The sequence below is a fragment of the Salvelinus fontinalis genome, chromosome 16 (genome assembly GCF_029448725.1).
Source record: "Salvelinus fontinalis isolate EN_2023a chromosome 16, ASM2944872v1, whole genome shotgun sequence".
Classification (NCBI taxonomy): Eukaryota; Metazoa; Chordata; class Actinopteri; order Salmoniformes; family Salmonidae; genus Salvelinus; species Salvelinus fontinalis.
In genome coordinates, this window is record NC_074680.1 from 47,878,807 (window position 1) to 47,903,041 (window position 24,235).

The 24,235-nt window shown below is 46.4% G+C and overlaps 1 gene segment (V, D, J or C); it reads left to right on the forward strand.

Annotated features, from left to right (window-relative positions):
• The first annotated feature begins 713 nt into the window (after nucleotides 1–713).
• On the forward strand, nucleotides 714–1,370 carry LOC129813396 (T cell receptor beta variable 18-like). The segment is given in 2 exon segments: nucleotides 714–822; nucleotides 1,012–1,370. Coding segments are annotated over 2 exon segments (408 nt in total).
• Nucleotides 1,371–24,235: the final 22,865 nt, after the last annotated feature.

Below are 24,235 nucleotides of genomic sequence, written 5' to 3' on the forward strand. Positions count from 1 at the left end.
TCACTGGATCAGTCTGCAACTTTTCACACACACTACTGCCATCTGGTGGCTAAAATTTAAATTACACCTAGACTACAATCTGGAAGTATGGCCTTTCTCTTGCATTTCAAAGATGATTAATTTTTTGGGTCGGGAAAACGTACGTTTTCTTCTTCTTCTTATTTTTTCTACGTTAGTTTCACAAATCCACAAACTTCAAAGTGTTTCCTTTCAAATGGGATCAAGAATATGCATATCCTTGCTTCAGGTCCTGAGCTACAGGCAGTTAGTTTCAGGTATGTCATTTTAGTAGAAATTTGGGAAAAAAAGGTCAGATCCTTAAGTTACTGCACAGAACAAAACGTATAAGATCTCCAAAGCCTGTTTTAACTTCAGACCTTATATCCCAAAACCCCATTATTTCACCCCTTCATTTCTCCCACAGCAATGGTCAACGAACCAGAGGTAGAAAATGCTGACTCATTTCCGTGTTTTAGGACTACAAGCTGGCGAGCTCTATGGGATAGAATATAATATGTAAAGAGCTGATGGTCTCATCATGGACTGTAGGGGGACCTCTAACTTTAATAATGTGAATGTCTCTACAGTCTGGACCACTAATTAGCATGATGTATTCAGATCATCAGTCCCTCCCACTTCACTGACATGTTGAATATGGTGGATCCTGTCGTGGTCTACTGATTGGCATCTATTCATCTATGTGACACTCCTCTTGTTTTATATACATTGATACCAGACTCTTTCCAGCACTCTCACATATAACGTGATCAAACATGTTCACATTTCTCTCCACTGTTACTGTCTCACTGCTCTGTGCTGCAGGTACAGTTTCATAATGTTTCATTTATTTAACCAGGAAAGTTCAGAACAACATTCTTATTTACAATGAAGGACTTCTCTAGTTATAGATATTGATGTTTCCAAGCATATGTTCCCTTCACCTGAGTCTTGATGTATTCAGGTCTAACTGTACCTAACTCTATTGATTTCATTCTCACTGTATCCTTACAGGTCTTGTTGAGGGGAGTGAAGTCACTCAGACACCCACCATACTCTGGGAACTGAAAGACAGGGATGCTCAGATGAACTGCAGTCACACTAAGGGAGCTAGCTACAACCAGATGTACTGGTACAGACAGCTTCCAGGAGAGGGAATGAAGCAGGTAGTCTACACAAGTAGTTATAGCAAAGCCGAATATGGAGACTTCAGTGAAGACAAATTCTCAGCCAACAAGACTGTAGCTGAGAGGGGATCTTTCACAGTGAAGAAGTTGGAGGCAGGAGACAGCGGCATGTACTTCTGTGCTGTGAGTGAACACAGTGATACAGACAACAAAGACAGCTGCACAAAAACCCCAGTATTTCAATAGGATGTAATATAATATGTAAAGAGATGGTCTCATCACATACTGTAGGGGGACCTCTAACTCTAGTTCTACTAATGTCTGATGGTCTCATCACATACTGTAGGGGGACCTCTAACTCTAGTTCTACTAATGTCTGATGGTCTCATCACATACTGTAGGGGGACCTCTAACTCTAGTTCTACTAATGTCTGATGGTCTCATCACATACTGTAGGGGGACCTCTAACTCTAGTTCTACTAATGTCTGATGGTCTCATCACATACTGTAGGGGGACCTCTAACTCCCCCCTCTCTCTCTCTTCTCTCTCTCTATATCCCCTGCCCCCTCTCTCTCTCTCCCCCCCCCCTCCCCTGCCCCCCCTCTCTCTCTTTCAAAGAGCACTTTGAAATCCCTGGAAATTGATTGAAGTTTTCAGCTTCTGTTCTGACCTGAAGTCAGTGCAGTATATTACTGTTCTGACCTGAAGTCAGTGCAGTGTATTACTGTTCTGACCTGAAGTCAGTGCAGTGTATTACTGTTCTGACCTGAAGTCAGTGCAGTGTATTACTGTTCTGACCTGAAGTCAGTGCAGTGTATTACTGTTCTGACCTGAAGTCAGTGCAGTGTATTACTGTTCTGACCTGAAGTCAGTGCAGTGTATTACTGTTCTGACCTGAAGTCAGTGCAGTGTATTACTGTTCTGACCTGAAGTCAGTGCAGTGTATTACTGTTCTGACCTGAAGTCAGTGCAGTGTATTACTGTTCTGACCTGAAGTCAGTGCAGTGTATTACTGTTCTGACCTGAAGTCAGTGCAGTGTATTACTGTTCTGACCTGAAGTCAGTGCAGTGTATTACTGTTCTGACCTGAAGTCAGTGTAGTGTATTACTGTTCTGACCTGAAGTCAGTGCAGTGTATTACTGTTCTGACCTGAAGTCAGTGCAGTGTATTACTGTTCTGACCTGAAGTCAGTGCAGTGTATTACTGTTCTGACCTGAAGTCAGTGCAGTGTATTACTGTTCTGACCTGAAGTCAGTGCAGTGTATTACTGTTCTGACCTGAAGTCAGTGCAGTGTATTACTGTTCTGACCTGAAGTCAGTGCAGTGTATTACTGTTCTGACCTGAAGTCAGTGCAGTGTATTACTGTTCTGACCTGAAGTCAGTGCAGTGTATTACTGTTCTGACCTGAAGTCAGTGCAGTGTATTACTGTTCTGACCTGAAGTCAGTGTAGTGTATTACTGTTCTGACCTGAAGTCAGTGCAGTGTATTACTGTTCTGACCTGAAGTCAGTGCAGTGTATTACTGTTCTGACCTGAAGTCAGTGCAGTGTATTACTGTTCTGACCTGAAGTCAGTGCAGTGTATTACTGTTCTGACCTGAAGTCAGTGCAGTGTATTACTGTTCTGACCTGAAGTCAGTGCAGTGTATTACTGTTCTGACCTGTAGTCAGTGCAGTGTATTACTGTTCTGACCTGAAGTCAGTGTAGTGTATTACAGTTCTGACCTGAAGTCAGTGCAGTGTATTACTGTTCTGACCTGAAGTCAACACAGTGATGTAGATACCCTTCTCTCTTCTACAAACCCCCCTTCTGATCCTTTACTCCATAACTGCAGTGTACATCAACACCCAGCACACCTGCTATCCACCGCTGTAGATGTCTGAGCACATGGAGGAAGTTGATATCAAACCTCTAGACCAAATAATGTGGTTGATGTTGTTGTCTTGAAGAAACGGTTCAGGTATTTCTTCAAATTACATCCTATTTCTAGTGTGATGACTGCAGAATCTATAACACAGATCAAATCTAAAGACTAAAAGAGACTTTCAATGATGTAGATACCGGTATGTTCCACAATACACCTTTAAGTTGAACAGGAGACCTGTAGGTGAACAAGGGATCTGCTTGAATATCAACACAAGTTCTGACGTCAAAGTGATGTCATTTCCTTCCCCTCCGGCAGCTCAGTTCAGCTCCCCTTCTCTATTGCCTTATTCTCATCTCCCCCCTATGGGCTCTGGTCTAAAGTAGCGCACTAGAAAGGGAATAGGGGGCCATTTGGAATGCTGACATACATTTGACACTCCCACTAGATGACATCACATCTCTGACTATCTGAAAACCCTTTCTCCTTGTCCATGTGACTCTTCTCTCCAGAACCATCAACATGATCAAGCTTCTCATACATGTAGCAACTCTACCACTATGGGTGACAGGTACTAAATCCCTCATGAAAGATAGATTTACTACTGAAATATATTGCTGTCAATATGCTGAGTAATACTGTATATTTCATATTGTCTGTTTTCATCCACAGGGCTGTCACCAACAGACAAAGTTCACCAGACTCCTACTGCAATACTAAAAGGACCTGAAGATAAAGTTAATCTCACCTGCAGACACACTGTTTCAAGTTACTACATGATACTGTGGTACCAACAGTCAGCCCAAAACACTGCTCTGAAACTCATTGGGTATGTGAGGAACACCAGTCCAACGGTGGAAGATTCCTTTAAAGGGCGTTTTAATGTCAGTGGAGATGCTGCAGCTAATAAAATGGCGTATCTACATATTCCCAAAGTGACAGAAGCTGAAGACAGTGCAGTGTATTTCTGTGCTGCTAGTGAAGCACAGTGTTTCACTATACCCTCTCTCCTCTACAAAAACCCTCTCTGATCCTCTCATATAATACTGACTACAGCTCTGTACACCTGCACCTGTCTTCAACCACTTCAACAACACTTTGCTGTGTGTGTGTGTGTGTGTGTGTGTGTGTGTGTGTGTGTGTGTGTGTGTGTGTGTGTGGTGTGTGTGTGTGTGTGTGTGTGTGTGTGTGTGTGTGTGTGTGTGTGTGTGTGTGTGTGTGTGTGTGTGTGTATAGAGAGGTAGTATATGTATAACATAGCACTCATTGTCCCCAAGTAGCCAGTAATGACGCCAATCTCTTCTCCCCTGCCAAAAGCCGCTGTCCTTTCCGTCAGTACATTCCCAGCAAGCCGGCGAAATTCGGCATCAAGTTGTGGGTGGCCTGCGACGCCAAGTCCAGCTACGCTTGGAAGATGCAAGTGTACACCGGAAAGGTGGCCAGTGGAGGCCCCAAAAAGAACCAGGGGATGCGCGTCGTCCTCGATCTGACAACGGGACTGAGTGGTCACAATGTCACCTGTGACAATTTCTTCACCTCCTACGAACTGGGCCAGCGGCTCCTCGAGAGGAACCTCACCATGGTGGGCACGGTGCGAAAGAACAAGGCCGAGCTCCCGCCGGCGCTGCTCGAGTCAAAGGGCAGACAGGTCCTGTCCTCCAGGTTTGCCTTCACGCCCACCGCCACTCTAGTGTCCTACCTGGCAAAGAAAAAGATTGAACGTGCTACTTCTGAGCACGCTGCACACAGAGGCCGACGTCAGCGATCGCCGCGACAGGAAGCCGGCTGTCATCCTATACTACAACTGCAACAAGGGCGGCGTGGACAACCTAGACAAGGTGGTCGGGACCTACAGACGGATGACTGCCCGCTGGCCCCTGATCATCTTCCACAACATCCTCGACGTGTCCTCCTACAACGCCTTTGTCATATGGCGAGAGATCAAACCTGACTGGATGCCTCGGAAGCGGAAAAGGAGGAGGGTGTTCCTGGAGTGTTGTGACAAGTGCGGCGTCAGCACTTGTCAAAGTCCTACAGAGTGCTACGGCTCGCCAACAACCCGAGGAGCCCGCCGCTGGCCCGGCCGCTACCCCGGCCACCGGGGCAAGTAAGAGGAAGAGGTGTCAGCTCTGCCCACCGAAGAAGATTGAAGAAGAAGAAGAAGTGTCTTGAAGAAGGACTCCAAGACACACACGGTGTGCTGCAGGTGTAGGAAATACATCTGCAAAGGCTGTTCACACGCATACTGTCACACTTGTGCCCGTCGAGCGTTTAGCCAAGACGGGACAGGGTGACCCGGGGGACATGGGGTGTAGGCACAATACGAGGATGACGGGAGGGTTAAGACGTTTTTAAGAAAAAAAGTGTTAATTAAAAAATGTAAAATGAATGTAACAAATATTTCAACAGCAGCAGTAAAATAACAATAGCAAGGCCATATACAGGGGGTTCCGGTACAGAGTCAATGTGCGGGGGCACCGGTTAGTCAAGGTAATTGAGGTAATATGTACATGTAGGTAGTCTGGGGTGAACCAAGGGCTATATCTGTTCCAAGTTCTACATTTTTTGAATTTGGGCATGCTTATTTAAGATGGTGAGGAAAGCACTTTTGAAGAGCAACCAGGCATCTTCTACTGACGGGATGAGGTCAATATCCTTCCAGGATACCCGGGCCAAGTCGATTAGAAAGGCCTTTGCGATGAAGTGTTTCAGGGAGCGTTTGACAGTGATGAGGAGTGGTCTTTTGACTGCAGACCCATTACGTACGCAGGCAATGAGGCAGTGATCGCTGAGATCCTGGTTGAAGACAGCAGAGGTGTATTTAGAGAGCGAGTTGGTCAGGATGATATCTAAGAGGGTGCCCATGTTTACGGATTTAGGGTTGTACCTGGTGGGCTAATTGATAATTTGTGTGAGATTGAGGGCAACTAGCTTAGATTGTAAGACGGCTTGGGTGTTAAGCATGTCCCAGTTTAGGCCACCTAACAGTTCGAACTCTGAAGATAGTTGGGGGCGATCAATTCACATATGGTGTCCAGCTGGGGGCTGAAGGGGGTCTATACGGTGAGAGACTTGTTTCTGGAAGGGTGGATTTTTAAAAGTAGAAGCTCGAATTGTTTGGGCACAGACCTGGATAGTATGACAGAACTCTGCAGTCTATCTCTGCAGTAGATTGCAACTCTGCCCCCTTTGGCAGTTCTATCTTGTCGGAAAATGTTTTAGTTAGGGATGGAAATTTCAGGATTTTTGGTGGCCTTCCTAAGCCAGGATTCAGACACGGCTAGGACATCAGGGTTGGCGGAGTGTGCTAAAGCAGTGAATAAAACAAACTTAGGGAGGAGGCTTCTAATGTTAACATGAATGAAACCAAGGCTTTTATGGTTACAGAAGTCAACAAATGAGAGCGCCTGGGGAATGGGAGTGATGCTGGGGGCTGCAGGGCATGGGTTAATTCTACATCACCGGAGGAACAGAGGAGGAGTAGGATAAGGGTACGGCTAAAGGCTATAAGAACTGGTTGTCTAGTGCGTTCGGGAACAGAGAGTAAAGGAGCAGATTTCTGGGCGCGGAAGAATAGATTCAAGGCATAATGTACGGACAAGGGTATAGTAGGATGTGACTACAGTGGAGGTAAACCTAGGCATTGAGTGACGATGAGAGAGGTTTTGTCTCTAGAGGCACCATTTAAGCCAGGTGAGTTCACGGCATATGTGGGGGGTGGAACAAAAGGGCTAGCTAAGGCATATTGAGCAGGGCTGGAGGCTCTACAGTGAAATAAGACAATAATCACTAACCAAAACAGCAATAGACAAGGCATATCGACATTAGGAAGAGGCATGTGTAGCCGGGTGATCATAGGGTGCAGTGAGTAGCTAGGCGAGCTGGAGACACGGCAATTCAAACAGCTAGCAGGCCGTGGCTAGCAGGCTAGCAGATGGGGCTTGCGGGGGACATCGCAACTGAAGAGCCTGTAAGAAACCCCCTTGTACGGTTAGGTCGGCAGACCAGTCGTGATGAATCGGCGGGGCTCCGTGTCGGCAGTAAAGGAGTCCAGACTAATAGACAGTCTGCTGGGTGGGTCGTTATGCGTTCCTCCATTCATTGCCCAATGGGATTCCTATCTCCTTTCTCTAATATCGTTGGCAGCGGCACCATGCAAAGCACCCTGGACTGAAGAGACAGACAAATAGGAGAAATGTGCAGGAGAAAACACATGTTAAATTACACATCTCTCCAGGTAGGAATATCTCAAAAATATGATCAATGGCTCATTGGACATCTTGAGTTATGACATCAGCCAGTATTGTAATCTGACATGTATGATGGACGTTTTAGTGATCTACAATTCATATTCCTGTTAACTTCCAGTATAGTGAGAGAGACTTTACCACAGTACTACGTCCTACTGAGAGAGACTTTACCACAGTACTACGTCCTACTGAGAGAGACTTTACCACAGTACTACGTCCTACTGAGAGAGACTTTACCACAGTACTACGTCATACTGAGAGAGACTTTACCACAGTACTACGTCATACTGAGAGAGACTTTACCACAGTACTACGCCATACTGAGAGAGACTTTACCACAGTACTACGCCATACTGAGAGAGACTTTACCACAGTACTACGCCATACTGAGAGAGACTTTACCACAGTACTACGTCATACTGAGAGAGACTTTACCACAGTACTACGTCATAACGGACATATTTCTGCCTGATGGAACGCCAAAAACTCAGATACACATTAAAACCTGAAATGACCGAGGGAATCAATAGAAAATCTCTAAGAGATCGACAAAAATAATATACAATTCAAAATGGATAAAAATTTCCTTTAACCATCAATCAAGTACCTCCAGATATTAGTGCATCAGATCTCCCTCTCTGCTCTACTTAACCCTGCTTCCTGTCCCACAGAGACTCCTCCTGCAGGGTTCATCTCAGGTCTCTGATGTTTTAGATGTTCTCATAAGGAGGCAGCATCCCTCTATTAGATCACTGAGATGAGTTGATGAGAAGCCACCTCTAATTCATGAGGAGGGGTTTGTCTGTCTCATTCTGTCTCCTTAACAGTGAGTCAACATGATCACAATTCTCATCATCACCATGGGTTACACAGCCTGGGCTGCAGGTATTCAGATCATTGATCTCATCAACTAATAATATCCTCATTTGATTGGTTTTTATGTTTCAGGTGAAAATGTTTCTTTATTTGTTGTTTCACCTCTCTCTCTCTTTCTCTTTGTCTCTCTCTCTCTCTCTGTGTCTGTCTGTGTGTCTCTCTCTCTCTCTCTGTCTCTCTCTCCAGGTTCTTCTCTCAGTAGCCAGGTTTACCAGAGTCCTGCATCCCTGTACAAGAACCAGGGAGAGTCGGCTAAGATGGAGTGTTCACATAGTATATCAACCTATAATGTCATCCTCTGGTACAAGAAATCCAACTACAGAGAATTGATGCTATTAGGATACCTGTATGGGAAAACTGGAAATCCTGAGGCTGGATTTGATATAGAAGGAGATGCTAATGCTGGTGGTACCAGCACCTTAACCATCAATCAACTAACTCCAAATAGCAGTGCTGTGTATTACTGTGCTGCTAGTTTACACAGTGCATCAGATCTCCCTCTCTGCTCTACAAAAACCTCCTCCCTGGTGTACTGTAGACTAATCACACCTGTATTAACATCACACTGTATCTGACTCTGATTCAATGCCAAAACACTCACCAGCTGGTCTAACAGAAAGGGGAGGTTCCCTCTGATATACAGGAGACCATGATACAGTATGGTATGATATCATGTCTTTCCTGTAGGGGGAGTTACAGCTCAACAAATCCATCTGGACTCACCAGACACAGTACCACAGTAAACTATGGTGTGTAGTAAGGAGTCTGAGAGCTGAAGATCCATGTCCTTTTGAATGTTCATCTTGACTCAGTGTTGAACTAAGAATCTTTCCCTGTTGGATATTTTCTACATATGAACGTGAATCTCTTGATTATTCTGGAACACAGGTTAGATACCGTCTAAATTAATCTATAATTCCATACAGTTCCTGAATGACTACAGTAGTTATATCAAACAGGTCTCTCTCTCCTCTTCTGTAACAGGTGACCTGCTCTGTTCCTGCGTTCTTCAGTCTCCATCTTCAGTATTTCAGAGTTCTGGAGAAACTGATATCCTGTTCACACTCTCCCCAGCTACAACACCATACTGTGGTATCAGCAGGGGGAACACACTCTCCCCAGCTACAACACCATACTGTGGTATCAGCAGGTGGAACACACTCTCCCCAGCTACAACACCATACTGTGGTATCAGCAGGTGGAACACTCTCTCCCCAGCTACAACACCATACTGTGGTATCAGCAGGTGGAACACACTCTCCCCAGCTACAACACCATACTGTGGTATCAGCAGGTGGAACATTTACTTCAATCTCAGACATTGTTCCACTTAATGGAACCCAATTATTGTTTTAGGTGACATTAACTACTTGGTTAAATTCAGGGGGCTTCTATAAATGTCTCTATTGTAGGATGGTGTAGGGCTTCTATAAATGTCTCTACTGTAGGATGGTATGGGGGCTTCTATAAATGTCTCTACTGTAGGATGGTATGGGGCTTCTATAAATGTCTCTACTGTAGGATGGTATGGGGGCTTCTATAAATGTCTCTACTGTAGGATGGTATGGGGCTTCTATAAATGTCTCTACTGTAGGATGGTATGGGGCTTCTATAAATGTCTGTTCTGCAGGATGGTATGGGGCTTCTATAAATGTCTGTTCTGCAGGATGGTATGGGGCTTCTATAAATGTCTTTACTGTAGGATGGTATGGGGCTTCTATAAATGTCTCTACTGTAGGATGGTATGGGGCTTCTATAAATGTCTCTACTGTAGGATGGTATGGGGCTTCTATAAATGTCTCTACTGTAGGATGGTATGGGGCTTCTATAAAAAAATAAGTGCACTCTATACGGAATAGGGTGCCATTAAACAGAAATCACTTGGGAGGATCATTACTGTAACACCCATGTTTGGATTGTGATGTCACATCCTGTTTTATATATTCTTCCCATGTGAGTTCAAAATGACTCAGTTCCTCTGATGTTGTTCTCGTTGACTGGGAGTCAAAATGTTCCAGTTCCTCATCCATTTTTCCGTCTTACTTATTTGCATTATGGGTAATAGGCTTAACTCACATTTTGGAAATCATCAATTATTTTGATGTCCAGTATGGGCATTTCTGTGTATGTGTCCAGCCATTGGGGTATAGGCCCCAACGTGGATATCATTTCATCCATCACTTGAGGTAAAATGTCTTCTCTCCACCTTTCTCCAGGTCTCTGTCTCAGCCTTGAGGTGTATCAGTCTCCCTCTGAAGTCTTATTGAAACGTGGGGAGAACGTTCAGATCTTCTGCCACCATGAGAGAACTAACTACAGACTGATGCAGTGGTTCCAGCAGTCACCGGGACAAAAACTACTAAAACTTATAGGCTATTTATATTTTAAGACTCAAACCACGTACATTGAAGGACATCTCAACGTGAGCGGGGATTTGAGTCAGAACGACCAGAAGAATGTCTCTCTGAACATGTTCAACCTGAAAGGTCCCGATCACAATGCGGTTTATTACTGTGCTGCAAGCGAAGGCCACAGTGATGTCGATTCCCTCTCTGCACTACTAAAAACCCTGTGTGACACAATCTGTCTCACTGTAGTATACTATTTAACTGAACACCTCCCTCACACCTGCGTTGAGGTCTGGATTTTGATCCGATATACTGTAACCACAACTAGAATGAGTAGAACGGGCCTCCTCATCCAAGTCAATGATGCCATAGTGGGTGGACTGGCAGCCATCCTATCTAGACATTATATTTCTGTGACTGTGACAACGTTCTGTCATTACGTCGCTGATGAGGTCACTTCCTGTCCCTCTTTCTCCTCTCCAGTCAGTTCAGATGAGATGTCAGTTAGTTGTTGATGTTCAGCTCAAGACTCAACATGATCAGAATCCTCTTTCTCTGTTGGCTCTCAGGTAATAACAGTAATCTGATTTAGACATGGTCACTTGTTTAGATGAACAGTACGGGAATTATGTATCTTGACCATCCTACCAATCCTCGACTTCGGTGATGTCATTTACAAAATAGCCTCCAAAACCCTACTCATAAATTGGATGCAGTCTATCACAGTGCCATCTGTTTTTTCACCAAAGCCCCATATACTATCCACCACTGCGACCTGTACACTCTCGTTGGCTGGCCCTCGCTTCATACTCGTCGCCAAACCCACTGGCTCCAGGTCATCTACAAGACCCTGCTAGGTAAAGTCCCCCCTTATCTCAGCTCGCTGGTCACCATAGCAGCACCTACCCGTAGCACGCGCTCCAGCAGGTATATCTCTCTGGTCACCCCCAAAACCAATTCTTCCTTTGGCCGCCTCTCCTTCCAGTTCTCTGCTGCCAATGACTGGAACGAACTACAAAAATCTCTGAAACTGGAAACACTTATCTCCCTCACTAGCTTTAAGCACCAGCTGTCAGAGCAGCTCATAGATTACTGCACCTGTACATAGCCCATCTATAATTTAGCCCAAACAACTACCTCTTTACCTACTGTATTTATTTATTTTGCTCCTTTGCACCCCATTATTTCGCCAGTGGCGAATTTGCCAATCTTGGTGTTCTCTGGCAAATGCCAAACGTCCTGCACGGTGTTGGGCTGTAAGCACAACCCCCACCTGTGGACGTCGGGCCCTCATACCACCCTCATGGAGTCTGTTTCTGACCGTTTGAGCAGACACATGCACATTTGTGACCTGCTGGAGGTCATTTTGCAGGGCGCTGGCAGTGCACCTCCTTGCACAAAGGCGGAGGTAGCGGTCCTGCTGCTGGGTTGTTGCCCTCCTACGGCCTCCTCCACGTCTCCTGATGTACTGGCCTGTCTCCTGGTAGCGCCTGCATGCTCTGGACACTACGCTGACAGACACAGCAAACCTTTTTGCCACAGTTCGCATTGATGTGCCATCTTGGATGAACTGCACTACCTGAGCCACTTGTGTGGGTTGTAGACTCCGTCTCATGCTACCACTAGAGTGAGAGCACCGCCAGCATTCAAAAGTGACCAAAACATCAGCCAGGAAGCATAGGAACTGAGAAGTGGTGTGTGGTCACCACCTGCAGAATCACTCCTGTTTTGGGGGGTGTCATGCTAATTGCCTATAATTTCCACCTTTTGTCTATTCCATTTGCACAACAGCATGTGAAATTTATTGTCAATCAGTGTTGCTTCCTAAGTGGACAGTTTGATTTCACAGAAGTGTGATTGACTTGGAGTTACATTGTGTTGTTTAAGTGTTCCCTTTATTTTTTTGAGCAGTGTATATTGTTTGCCTTCACCTCCCTTATCTCACCTCACTTGCTCACATTGTATATAGACTTATTTTTCTCTGTATTATTGACTGTATGTTTGTTTTACTCCATGTGCAACTATGTGTTGTTGTATGTGTTGAACTGCTTTGCTTTATCTTGGCCAGGTCGCAATTGTAAATGAGAATGTGTTCTCAATTTGCCTACCTGGTTAAATAAAGGTTAAAGAAATAAAATAAAATAAAATCTTCGTCTCTTATCTCTAAATTTTTTTTAAAATAATGTCTTCTCTACATCTCTCTCCAGGTCTCTTTCTCAGTGTTGAGGTTCACCAGACTCCCTCTGCAGTCTTCAGCAGACCTGGAGAGAATATTCAACTCTTCTGCCACCATCAGAAAACAGACTGTAGAGTGATGCTGTGGTGCCTTATACCGCTGTGCCACTCGGGAGCCACTAAATCCTGTCACGTGAAATCTTGCCAGGTTCAAGACAACTTGAATTTGGGAATTTGTCTCTGTCTCCCCCTGCTGGCCTCTGTCTCTGTCTTCCCCTGCTGGCCTGTGTCTCTGTCTCCCCCTGCTGGCCTGTGTCTCTGTCTCCCCCTGCTGGCCTGTGTCTCTGTCTCCCCCTGCTGGCCTCTGTCTCTGTCTCCCCCTGCTGGCCTCTGTCTCTGTCTCCCCCTGCTGGCCTGTGTCTCTGTCTCCCCCTGCTGACCTGTGTCTCTGTCTCCCCCTGCTGGAATGTGTATCTATGCCTCCCCCTGCTGGCCTGTGTCTCTGTCTCCCCCTGCTGGCCTGTGTCTCTGTCTCCCCCTGCTGACCTCTGTCTCTGTCTCCTCCGGCTGGCCTGTGTCTCTGTCTCCCCCTGCTGGCCTGTGTCTCTGTCTCCCCCTGCTGGCCTGTGTCTCTGTCTCCCCCTGCTGGCCTGTGTCTCTGTCTCCCCCTGCTGGCCTCTGTCTCTGTCTCCCCCTGCTGGCCTGTGTCTCTGTCTCCCCCTGCTGGCCTGTGTCTCTGTCTCCCCCTGCTGGCCTGTGTCTCTGTCTCCCCCTGCTGGCCTGTGTTTCTGTCTCCCCCTGCTGGCCTGTGTCTCTGTCTCCCCCTGCTGGCCTGTGTCTCTGTCTCCCCCTGCTGGCCTCTGTCTCCTCCGGCTGGCCTGTGTCTCTGTCTCCTCCGGCTGGCCTGTGTCTCTGTCTCCCCCTGCTGGCCTGTGTCTCTGTCTCCCCCTGCTGGCCTGTGTCTCTGTCTCCCCCTGCTGACCTGTGTCTCTATGTCTCCCCCTGCTGGCCTGTGTCTCTGTCTCCCCCTGCTGGCCTGTGTCTCTGTCTCCCCCTGCTGGCCTGTGTCTCTGTCTCCCCCTGCTGGCCTGTGTCTCTGTGTGCCTGCTCCCTCCTTTACTTTGTCTTCTCTGTTGTCCTTGTTCTCGTACCCATCATACCCGGTTTCACGAGGAGGCAAAGCCCTCTCAGTTTCCCCTCGCAGTTTTAGTTTGATGTCCCTATATAAAAATAGCAAAAAAAGTTAAAATGATGTAGTGGCAGGTTGTAGCAAGTTATCTCCGCTGCTCTATGTCAGCACAATGGACAGAGGGTGCCGTGGTGTGTGTAGGGGGGCTATGGAATTGGAAAGCCACTGGGGTTGTTAGGTTTGACTCCTTTGGCTTTCCATAAAAAGCGGGGGGAAATGCTTCTCATCTATGGTAGACGCGATACGCCTCCGCCTGTAATATTCTGATACATAAGGGCGGTGTTAAGTTTACCGTTGAAGCTGTTTCACTCAACTCTGCCTCACACCCCCCACCACTACAGAGTTCAGTTAGCTTCTTAGCCAGCTATTAAAAGCGGTAGTGTTATTAGTCTTAGACAATTTAGCTAGCTCAAACCAGCTAATCTGCCACTGCCAAGATGGATATCAGAAAGCGGCTTCGGCAAAGTACCCCCCTCCAAAAAAAGCAAAAATAGATCGATGAGCAGCAGCATCAAACCACCACCAAGGCCACCGACAATCCCACTAGCGATGATGATGCTGAATTCCAGCTGGCGCCACCAGGATATGGCTCCACCCCTTAATGTTCCTGACCAACTGGGAACAGAGGAGCCAGTCCAGTTTAGTCAAGAATCCTACCCTAGCCGCACGTTTTCCGTCCATAAAAAACATTAATTTAGTAGCAACTGGTTCATAGGAAGAGAGTGGCTGGAATACTCGGTTACTGCAGAAATTTTGTTTCCCATGTTGAAAGTTCTGTTTTGAGTCCAATGCTAACACAGACAAGGCCTTCACCCAAACTGGGTATTCTAACTGGACGAATGCTCTTGATAGTACCAAAGGATTCGCCAGGCAGGCATCAAGCAAAGAGCATTTGAAATCCACGGCACTGTGGAAAGATAAACAAGTTGGAAGTGCTATGGGTACTGAGGTGTCAACACTTGTTAACCTTTTCTCAATAGGGGGTGCTGTTTTCACTTTGTAAAAATTTCGTTCCCAAACTAAACTGCTCTCACACACCTAGAGCCCCTGAACGCAGCTCACTCTCTCACACACCTAGATCCCCTGAACTCAGCTCACTCTCTCACACACCTAGATCCCCTGAACGCAGCTCACTCTCTCACACACCTAGATCCCCTGAACTCAGCTCACTCTCTCACACACCTAGACCCCCTGAACTCAGCTCACTCTCTCTCACACACCTAGATCCCCTGAACTCAGCTCACTCTCTCTCACACACCTAGATCCCCTGAACTCAGCTCACTCTCTCACACACCTAGATCCCCTGAACTCAGCTCACTCTCTCTCACACACCTAGATCCCCTGAACTCAGCTCACTCTCTCACACACCTAGACCCCCTGAACTCAGCTCACTCTCTCACACACCTAGATCCCCTGAACGCAGCTCACTCTCTCACACACCTAGATCCCCTGAACGCAGCTCACTCTCTCACACACCTAGATCCCCTGAACTCAGCTCACTCTCTCACACACCTAGATCCCCTGAACTCAGCTCACTCTCTCACACACCTAGATCCCCTGAACGCAGCTCACTCTTTCTCACACCTAGATCCCCTGAACGCAGCTCACTCTCTCACACACCTAGATCCCCTGAACTCAGCTCACTCTCTCACACACCTAGACCCCCTGAACTCAGCTCACTCTCTCACACACCTAGATCCCCTGAACTCAGCTCACTCTCTCACACACCTAGATCCCCTAAACTCAGCTCACTCTCTCACACACCTAGACCCCCTGAACTCAGCTCACTCTCTCACACACCTAGATCCCCTGAACTCAGCTCACTCTCTCACACACCTAGATCCCCTGAACGCAGCTCACTCTCTCACACACCTAGATCCCCTGAACTCAGCTCACTCTCTCTCACACACCTAGATCCCCTGAACTCAGCTCACTCTCTCACACACCTAGACCCCCTGAACTCAACTCACTCTCTCACACACCTAGATCCCCTGAACGCAGCTCACTCTCTCACACACCTAGATCCCCTGAACGCAGCTCACTCTCTCACACCTAGATCCCCTGAACTCAACTCACTCTCTCACACACCTAGATCCCCTGAACGCAGCTCACTCTCTCACACACCTAGATCCCCTGAACTCAGCTCACTCTCTCTCACACACCTAGATCCCCTGAACGCAGCTCACTCTCTCACACACCTACACCCCCTGAACTCAGCTCACTCTCTCACACACCTAGATCCCCTGAACTCAGCTCACTCTCTCACACACCTAGATACCCTGAACGCAGCTCAACCTCTCACACACCTAGATCCCCTGAACGCAGCTCACTCTCTCACACACCTAGATCCCCTGAACGCAGCTCACCCTCTCACACACCTAGATCCCCTGAACTCAGCTCACTCTCTCACACACCTAGATCCCCTGAACTCAACTCACTCTCTCACACACCTAGATCCCCTGAACGCAGCTCACTCTCTCACACACCTAGATCCCCTGAACGCAGCTCACTCTCTCACACACATAGATCCCCTGAACGCCGCTCACTCTCACACACCTAGATCCCCTGAACTCAGCTCACTCTCTCTCACACCTAGATCCCCTGAACTCAGCTCTCCCTCTCACACACCTAGATCCCCTGAACTCAGCTCACTCTCTCACACACCTAGATCCCCTGAACTCAACTCACTCTCTCACACACCTAGATCCCCTGAACTCAGCTCTCCCTCTCACACACCTAGATCCCCTGAACTCAGCTCACTCTCTCACACACCTAGATCCCCTGAACTCAGCTCACTCTCTCTCACACACCTAGATCCCCTGAACTCAGCTCACTCTCTCTCACACACCCAGATCCCCTGAACTCAGCTCACTCTCTCACACACCTAGATCCCCTGAACTCAGCTCACTCTCTCACACACCTAGATCCCCTGAACTCAGCTCACTCTCTCACACACCTAGACCCCCTGAACTCAGCTCACTCTCTCACACACCTAGATCCCCTGAACGCAGCTCACTCTCTCACACACCTGGATCCCCTGAACGCAGCTCACTCTCTCACACACCTAGATCCCCTGAACTCAGCTCACTCTCTCACACACCTAGATCCCCTGAACTCAGCTCACTCTCACACACCTAGATCCCCTGAACGCAGCTCACTCTCTCTCACACCTAGATCCCCTGAACGCAGCTCACTCTCTCACACACCTAGATCCCCTGAACTCAGCTCACTCTCTCACACACCTAGATCCCCTGAACTCAGCTCACTCTCTCACACACCTAGATCCCCTGAACGCAGCTCACTCTCTCTCACACCTAGATCCCCTGAACGCAGCTCACTCTCTCACACACCTAGATCCCCTGAACTCAGCTCACTCTCTCTCACACCTAGATCCCCTGAATGCAGCTCACTCTCTCACACACCTAGATCCCCTGAACGCAGCTCACACTCTCACACACCTAGATCCCCTGAACGCAGCTCACTCTCTCACACACCTAGATCCCCTGAACGAAGCTCACCCTCTCACACACCTGGATCCCCTGAACTCAGCTCACTCTCTCACACACCTAGACCCCCTGAACTCAGCTCACTCTCTCACACACCTAGATCCCCTGAACGCAGCTCACTCTCTCACACACCTAGATCCCCTGAACGCAGCTCACTCTCTCACACACCTAGATCCCCTGAACTCAGCTCACTCTCTCACACACCTAGATCCCCTGAACTCAGCTCACTCTCTCACACACCTAGATCCCCTGAACGCAGCTCACTCTCTCACACACCTAGATCCCCTGAACGCAGCTCACTCTCTCACACACCTAGATCCCCTGAACGCAGCTCACTCTCTCACACACCTAGATCCCCTGAACTCAGCTCACTCTCTCTCACACCTAGATACCCTGAACTCAGCTCACTCTCTCACACACCTAGATCCCCTGAACTCAACTCACTCTCTCACACACCTAGATCCCCTGAACGCAGCTCACTCTCTCACACACCTAGATCCCCTGAACTCAGCTCACTCTCTCACACACCTAGATCCCCTGAACTCAGCTCACTCTCTCACACACCCCTAGATCCCCTGAACGCAGCTCACTCTCTCACACACCTAGATCCCCTGAACGCAGCTCACTCTCTCACACACCTAGACCCCCTGAATTCAGCTCACTCTCTCACACACCCCTAGATCCCCTGAACGCAGCTCACTCTCTCACACACCTAGATCCCCTGAACGCAGCTCACTCTCTCACACACCTAGACCCCCTGAACTCAGCTCACTCTCTCACACACCTAGATCCCCTGAACGCAGCTCACACTCTCACACACCTAGATCCCCTGAATGCAGCTCACCCTCTCACACACCTAGATCCCCTGAACGCCGCTCACCCTCTCATACACGTGATCCCCTGAACGTAGCTCACTCTCCAGATCCCAATCACCTGAATTCTAATCACCTGTTCACACACCTGCATGTCATTATCACACACTGTTTAGTTCAGTTCTTTGCACCCCGTCACTGTGAGGTATTGTTTGTTTTGTGACACATTCTATTCAGAGCGCTGGTTTCGCCGTAATGCAATCCTCTGGTGTATGATAGTTTTTGTCTGCCTCACTAACGACGCCTATTCCCTGCCTGTACCTTATAGCAAAGGAAAGCCTATCGGATTTCCTGTTCTCAACCTTTTCCCTGAACCCCTGGATGACATTACTAGCCTTTTCCCTGCCTGTACTGTTGCATTGTTGGACCCCCCCCCCCCCCTGTGGATAGGTCTTCCTGTTGTCTGTATTCCCCACCCTTGATTTCACTGCTTGGCTGGCTCCCCACCTCAAGACGGTAGGAATTTTACAAGATGCAATGGAGTATGTCGTATTATTGTAACTTTTTTTTAATAGATGTGTTTTTTGTTGTAGACATTGGTAAGAATATTGCGTGTATGTCTTGTATTCCAAGTAACAATTACAAGCATGTAAATATTAGTGTTTTGTTTTCCATTTGTTTGCTGGTATTTAAAACTTGCTTGAATTGGCTGTAAATATATCCATTGCAAGTAAAATGTTCAGTTGTCCAGTTATAGACTTGCAGGTCCTTCTCCCTTTTGTGTCCAAATCAAATTTTAGGCCAGGGTTTATATGGAATTGGTTTCTTGTTAGTGTTTGCATATCTGGAGGTTCTAGATTTGTGTACGTAGTATGGCAGTGTCCCGGAGCCCATTAGGGTGGAGTCATCACCGGAGCCCATTAGGGTGGAGTCATCACCGGAGCCCATTAGGGTGGAGTCATCACCGGAGCCCATTAGGGTGGAGTCATCACCGGAGCCCATTAGGGTGGAGTCATCACCGGAGCCCATTAGGGTGGAGTCATCACCGGAGCCCATTAGGGTGGAGTCATCACCGGAGCCCATTAGGGTGGAGTCATCACCGGAGCCCATTAGGGTGGAGTCATCACCGGAGCCCATTAGGGTGGAATCATCACCGGAGCCCATTAGGGTGGAGTCATCACCGGAGCCCATTAGGGTGGAGTCATCACCGGAGTCATCTTCTCTCGGCCTGTACCTTGACATGGTGAGAGGCCTTCCAACTAAACCAGGCCCATGTTATTGAATCCCTGACTGAGACTGGCGGCCTGTCGAGGATAAGTGACAGGAAGAATTTACCGCAGCACCTGATCAAGCATCTCTTGATTCAACCTCCTTTCCTCACCCTTTAACTCTTTCTCTCCTCTCCCTCCAGATGAAATTCTGCATCTAGTGATGCCTGATTGCCCACTCATCCCATCCCCTTCCTCCATCTCATTACATCAGCTACTGTTGTATTTACTGGGCATATAATATGTGAGATACACATGAACTAAAAACACTAGCACTGGAAACACTCAGAACAAAGAGAGCAGCAGTGCCTGGACTTTCTCTCTCTTCAAGTCCTCTTCTGAGACTGCCTGTTGAGAACAAGTGACCGGCAGAACCTCCCAACCACACAGCACCTCTTTATTCTACACACACCAGAATAAAGTATTTCAGTGTCAAAAAAATTATCTGTGAAAATAAATGACACAACTGTACCAAAAAATGATCCGTTTACATATTAAACTCTTAAATATTGTCAGGTTGGTTTTCACAGCTGTTTCGTAAGGTATCCTTTGATGGTATTTATTTGTTCCACATTATTCATTGTATCCTAGGACCTTCAATAGATGCATATATATTCAACCACAAGGGGGTGCTAATGAGCTATGTGAGATGTATTATTATTTTTTTGCATAATAGAGGACTACTGAAATTATATTCCTTCAGTGCAGATCAGGGCAGGTTAAAATAAAAACATGACAGCCAGACAAACCAGTGAATGAATCAACTGATTTACATATGAGTGGAGTGGAAATGAGCCGACTACCTGATCTGTAAGGTAAGTAACTTTAATGTGTCAAGCAGATTACATGGTTTCTTTGTCATTTTTTGCAACGTTTAAGACATGGATTTCACGTAACGTTAACAAGGTAGCAAAAAGTAGTTAGAATTCATGTTTTTAATTTTATTCGTGAAACAAAACTTGTTCAAACAGTGAAATTGTTGTGGAAATCAGCCGTGTTTGCATAGCATTGATGAAAATAATGTAATATAGGCTGTAATGATCTCTAAAATTCTAATCATTAGGTCGTCACACTGTTGATATAGCAACGGATTCTAATAGTTTATTGAATCCCATTGGGACGTAGACTATTTGGCCGAGGGACATTATTTGGCATGACAGGCCCCAACCCCCCCACCCCCCCAAAAAATTAAATTGACCGTTGAAAGTTAGAATAGTAGAATATACAAGGTGCAATTTCTAAATTTGGTTGTGCACCAGCAGTTCTTCTCTTTGGTCAGCCAATGACAGTCACTCAAATAGCGAGGTCAGCTAATAATTGGTTCTCCTAAAATGACTATTCTACTGCAGATGGTTCTCCTAATGCAGATGGTTTTCATAATGCAAATGGTTCTCCTAATACAGATGGTTCTCCTAATGCAGATGGTTCTCCTAAAATGACTATTCTACTGTAGATGGTTCTCATAATGCAAATGGTTCTCCTAATACAGATGGTTCTCCTAATGCAGATGGTTCTCCTAATGCAGATGGTTCTCCTAAAATGACTATTCTACTGCAGATGGTTCTCCTAATGCAGATGGTTCTCCTACAATAACTATCCTACTGCAGATGGTTCTCCTAATGCAGATGGTTCTCATAATGCAGATGGTTCTCCTAATGCAGATGGTTCTCCTAAAATGACTATCCTACTGCAGATGGTTCTCCTAATGCAGATGGTTCTCCAAATGCAGATGGTTCTCCAAATGCAGATGGTTCTCCAAATGCAGATGGTTCTCCTAATGCAGATGTTCTCCTAATGCAGATAGTTATCCTAATGCAGATAGTTCTCCTAAAATGACTATCCTACTGCAGATGGTTCTCCTAATGCAGATGGTTCTCCAAATGCAGATGGTTCTCCAAATGCAGATGGTTCTCCAAATGCAGATGGTTCTCCTAATGCAGATGGTTCTCCTAATGCAGACTAATGCAGATGGTTCTCCTAATGCAGATAGTTCTCCTAATGCAGATAGTTCTCCTAAAATGACTATCCTACTGCAGATGGTTCTCCTAATGCAGATGGTTCTCATAATGCAGATGGTTCTCCTAATGCAGATGTTTTTCCTAATGCAGATGGTTCTCCTAATGCAGATGGTTCTTCTAATGCAGATAGTTCTCCTAATGCAGATGGTTCTCCTAAAATGACTATCCTACTGCAGATGGTTCTCCTAATGCAGATGGTTCTCATAATGCAGATGGTTCTCCTAATGCAGATGGTTTTCCTACTGCAGATGGTTCTCCTAATACAGATGGTTCTCCTAATACAGATGGTTATCCTAATCCAGATGGTTCTCCTAATACAGATGGTTATCCTACTGCAGATGGTTCTCCTAATGCAGATGGTTCTCCTACTGCAGATGGTTCTCCTAATACAGATGGTTCTCCTAATGCAGATGGTTCTCCTAAAATGACTATCCTACTGCAGATGGTTCTCCTAATGCAGATGGTTCTCCTACTGCAGATGGTTCTCCTAATACAGATGGTTCTCCTACTGCAGATGGTTCTCCTAATACAGATGTTTTTCCTAATGCAGATGGTTCTCCTAATGCAGATGGTTCTTCTAATGCAGATAGTTCTCTTAATGCAGATGGTTCTCCTAAAATGACTATCCTACTGCAGATGGTTCGCCTAATGCAGATGGTTCTCATAATGCAGATGGTTCTCCTAATGCAGATGGTTTTCCTACTGCAGATGGTTCTCCTAATACAGATGGTTCTCCTAATACAGATGGTTCTCCTAATCCAGATGGTTCTCCTAATACAGATGGTTATCCTACTGCAGATGGTTCTCCTAATGCAGATGGTTCTCCTACTGCAGATGGTTCTCCTAATACAGATGGTTCTCCTAATGCAGATGGTTCTCCTAAAATGACTATCCTACTGCAGATGGTTCTCCTAATGCAGATGGTTCTCCTACTGCAGATGGTTCTTCTAATGCAGATAGTTCTCCTAATGCAGATGGTTCTCCTAAAATGACTATCCTACTGCAGATGGTTCTCCTAATGCAGATGGTTCTCATAATGCAGATGGTTCTCCTAATGCAGATGGTTTTCCTACTGCAGATGGTTCTCCTAATACAGATGGTTCTCCTAATACAGATGGTTATCCTAATCCAGATGGTTCTCCTAATACAGATGGTTATCCTACTGCAGATGGTTCTCCTAATGCAGATGGTTCTCCTACTGCAGATGGTTCTCCTAATACAGATGGTTCTCCTAATGCAGATGGTTCTCCTAAAATGACTATCCTACTGCAGATGGTTCTCCTAATGCAGATGGTTCTCCTACTGCAGATGGTTCTCCTAATACAGATGGTTCTCCTACTGCAGATGGTTCTCCTAATACAGATGGTTCTCCTACTGCAGACGGTTCTCCTAAAATGACTATCCTACTGCAGATGGTTCTCCTAATGCAGATGGTTCTCCTACTGCAGATGGTTCTCCTAATACAGATGGTTCTCCTACTGCAGATGGTTCTCCTAATGCAGATGGTTCTCCTAATGCAGATGGTTCTCCTACTGCAGATGGTTCTCCTAATACAGATGGTTCTCCTACTGCAGATGGTTCTCCAAATACAGATGGTTCTCCTACTGCAGATGGTTCTCCTAATACAGATGGTTCTCCTACTGCAGACGGTTCTCCTAAAATGACTATCCTACTGCAGATGGTTCTCCTAATGCAGATGGTTCTCCTACTGCAGATGGTTCTCCTAATACAGATGGTTCTCCTACTGCAGATGGTTCTCCTAATGCAGATGGTTCTCCTAATGCAGATGGTTCTCCTACTGCAGATGGTTCTCCTAATACAGATGGTTCTCCTACTGCAGATGGTTCTCCTAATGCAGATGGTTCTTCTAATGCAGATAGTTCTCCTAATGCAGATGGTTCTCCTAAAATGACTATCCTACTGCAGATGGTTCTCCTAATGCAGATGGTTCTCATAATGCAGATGGTTCTCCTAATGCAGATGGTTTTCCTACTGCAGATGGTTCTCCTAATACAGATGGTTCTCCTAATACAGATGGTTCTCCTAATCCAGATGGTTCTCCTAATACAGATGGTTATCCTACTGCAGATGGTTCTCCTAATGCAGATGGTTCTCCTACTGCAGATGGTTCTCCTAATACAGATGGTTCTCCTAATGCAGATGGTTCTCCTAAAATGACTATCCTACTGCAGATGGTTCTCCTAATGCAGATGGTTCTCCTACTGCAGATGGTTCTCCTAATACAGATGGTTCTCCTACTGCAGATGGTTCTCCTAATACAGATGGTTCTCCTACTGCAGACGGTTCTCCTAAAATGACTATCCTACTGCAGATGGTTCTCCTTATCCAGATGGTTCTCCTACTGCAGATGGTTCTCCTACTGCAGATGGTTCTCCTAATGCAGATGGTTCTCCTAATGCAGATGGTTCTCCTACTGCAGATGGTTCTCCTAATACAGATGGTTCTCCTACTGCAGATGGTTCTCCAAATACAGATGGTTCTCCTACTGCAGATGGTTCTCCTAATACAGATGGTTCTCCTACTGCAGACGGTTCTCCTAAAATGACTATCCTACTGCAGATGGTTCTCCTAATGCAGATGGTTCTCCTACTGCAGATGGTTCTCCTAATACAGATGGTTCTCCTACTGCAGATGGTTCTCCTAATGCAGATGGTTCTCCTAATGCAGATGGTTCTCCTACTGCAGATGGTTCTCCTAATACAGATGGTTCTCCTACTGCAGATGGTTCTCCAAATACAGACGGTTCTCCTACTGCAGATGGTTCTCCTGATGCAGATGGTG